The sequence below is a fragment of the Penaeus japonicus genome, unplaced genomic scaffold, assembly GCF_977035675.1.
Source record: "Penaeus japonicus unplaced genomic scaffold, GWHDUDI00000001_assembly GWHDUDI00000008, whole genome shotgun sequence".
Classification (NCBI taxonomy): Eukaryota; Metazoa; Arthropoda; class Malacostraca; order Decapoda; family Penaeidae; genus Penaeus; species Penaeus japonicus.
In genome coordinates this window covers 22238954-22241453 of record NW_028234410.1, presented here as the reverse complement: position 1 = coordinate 22241453, position 2500 = coordinate 22238954, and the positions used below count along the sequence as shown (strand labels likewise).

The window sequence follows — 2500 nt, the reverse complement described above, 5'->3', positions numbered from 1 at the left end:
GGCAGCAAGCATCCCTACAGATACATAGTTATAGATTTGTTATGAATGTAATAATAGATTTACAGTGTTTAAAATGTCATTATTTCGATGGCAGTTGATTGTCAACATGATTTTGTTTTCCTGTTGTAATGTGCTCCATAAGATTCCACACATTTCATGAAAATATGCGATTTTCATATTTGATTGCTGAACAAATTAAAGTTTTATTTTAATCACTCATTATTAGTGATATGACAATGTATTTTGTTAATGTGTTTACATTTTTATAGGATTTGAGTGGAAAGAATGATTTGCAAATTGAAAAAATAATGCCATGACTAGAAAAAAATAATCTTTCCTGATGGGAAAAAAGACATCTGTTGAATGCATCAATTTCTACATGATGTTATGGATGTAGCTATACAATTTTTTTTAGAAAGCTTTTTATCCATAGTTTATATGGTAATATGCTTTTGGCCCCAAGAAAAATACTTAACTAGGCAAAGCTCTGGATTTTCATTTAAAGCATTTAGATAGTGCTATAGATTTTGTGTCAAGGGTATATCTAGTTATCCTTTGAAAACATGAGGTACAGGAATTGTTTGCTTCATTGCTTTGTTTCTGTTCTCCATAGGAGGCCAAGGATTACCTTCCTTTTGCCGCCGACTTTGCTCACTAAAGAGCCTTGGTCCACATCTCCTAGGCACCATCATGCTTGGTATGTCACTGGAGTGTGCAGAATGACAATTTAACTACTAAAAAAACATTTCACTGCCTCTTACTACAAAGCATTAACTTTTTGTGGTGTGTGCTTTCCAGCAAAACATCCAAGGGTGACTAAACTCTTTCCCTAGTCTGCAATTTATGTTTTTCGTCCCTGTCACATAAGGAGAATTGGCAGCCATCTCTATCATTTTCATGATTATGTTCTTGTATTTCTCCTTTGATATTAGTTGTATGTTTTACCAAGTAGTGTTGTGATTTTTACCTAATACCACATTGTGTACAGTTAGCAGAAGTGATACACTGAGTGGTTAATTCTAATGTTTAAATCATTGTATAATGCTGAATATTATGTTGGCTGTAGGATAATGTAAACTATGTTTATTTTGTAATTTTGCATGAGCAGCTATATGCTATTTAAAAATGCTTTAAATCTGAGTACCTTTACAATAAAACCATGTACTGACACATCCATGGGCAAAGCACTGGTTGAAGAGGATAAGAGGAATGAAATAGGTGATATTATAGTCTGAAATAGATGTCATTATTGTTATTGTTTGATGTCATTAAGATATTCTCTATTTCCAAGATTGGAAATTTCATTGAACTTTTTGAAATGAAGTTTTTGTTGGAGTATGAAAAGTATAAATCGAAAGATAACTTTACTTGACGCATTTCTGTTAACCCATTGTGGACAGGGGATAGATTTACTTGCCCAGTCTCCAGGATGGGTTTTATTTCAGGGTGAGGCAGCTTCACGCAATACACCTTGACTATTCCCACTCTCATTCATTCATTCATTGTAAAACTTCAGTTTTGCGTTTGAATTTTTGTGTGTTTTACTGTATTGAAAGACTTATATTTGTCACATCACAGGCTCTATCAATGCTGCAATTGACTAAAATTGTAGTATAGGGTCCATATCAGCTCATTATTTTCTTAATACTCAGTGTGATAGAAATATCTCTTTTATTGGAGAGAATTTTTTTTTTTTATTATTTTGTATTTGTATTCTGTTATGAGTGTATATAAAATATATAACCATCCACAATGAAGATAACATGAAGAGGTAGGGAAGAGGAAGGAAACCTGTACATATGACTGTGAGTGCCACAATAAAACGCATCCCTACTGGCACAGGGTCACATTGTAGACACTGGACATGGATTGAGTCTCTTTCCTCTTCTCATTCTGCCTGCACATCCTTCATTGGATAGTGCTTGCTAGAGACCTTGGATGAGTGCCATTCAAGGCTCTCTCTCCTGTTGGTGCTAGAAGAAATTGGTGTCATCTAGGTTTTGGATGTTAGGTGAAACTCATTTTGCTTAACCCATTCATGTCAGGGAAGATAACAAGTGCACGACACTTCGTGCCGAGGTGTTTTCTCGCTGCGCGAGGCCGCACTGATCCTCCCAGAACATTTTTCACCCATCCTATTCTTATGGTTTTCATGAATGCTTCTACACTGTAAAGGCACGTAAAACAATTGTCATGTTCAGATGAGTTATTTTAGTTGAAAAACATGTTACAGTAATGCCTCTTTAGTTTTATTTTATCAAACTTAGCCTATACTCTTCACTTCTATGTGAAAATACTAAAGCAAAGTGGAAGCAGTCTCTTAGTGGGGCATCAAAAAACATGTTTTATACTTATTTTTTTTTTTTTACCAAAACTAAAAGAAGAACAATATGAATAATCATACATGTACATATGAGTATGTACATGTACCCCGTGACGTGATATGACGTGATGTTATGTGTAATCAACAAATTTGAAGTAGTAATGCATTAGTAATTTT

The 2500-nt window shown here is 34.3% G+C and overlaps 1 protein-coding gene across 5 annotated transcripts in view; it reads left to right on the top strand.

The window, feature by feature from the left end:
• The window catches only part of LOC122258372 (BCAS3 microtubule associated cell migration factor), a 40548-nt gene that overhangs the window by 29415 nt on the left and 8633 nt on the right, over nucleotides 1–2500 (top strand). For 3 of the 5 annotated variants that reach the window (XM_043024256.2, XM_043024255.2, XM_043024257.2), the window contains one exon: nucleotides 614–697. The exons of the other annotated variants lie outside the window; for them this stretch is intronic. In XM_043024256.2, coding sequence (XP_042880190.1) covers nucleotides 614–697 — 84 coding nt within the window. The remainder of the gene's footprint in view (nucleotides 1–613; nucleotides 698–2500) is intronic. 5 annotated transcript variants of the gene reach the window in all.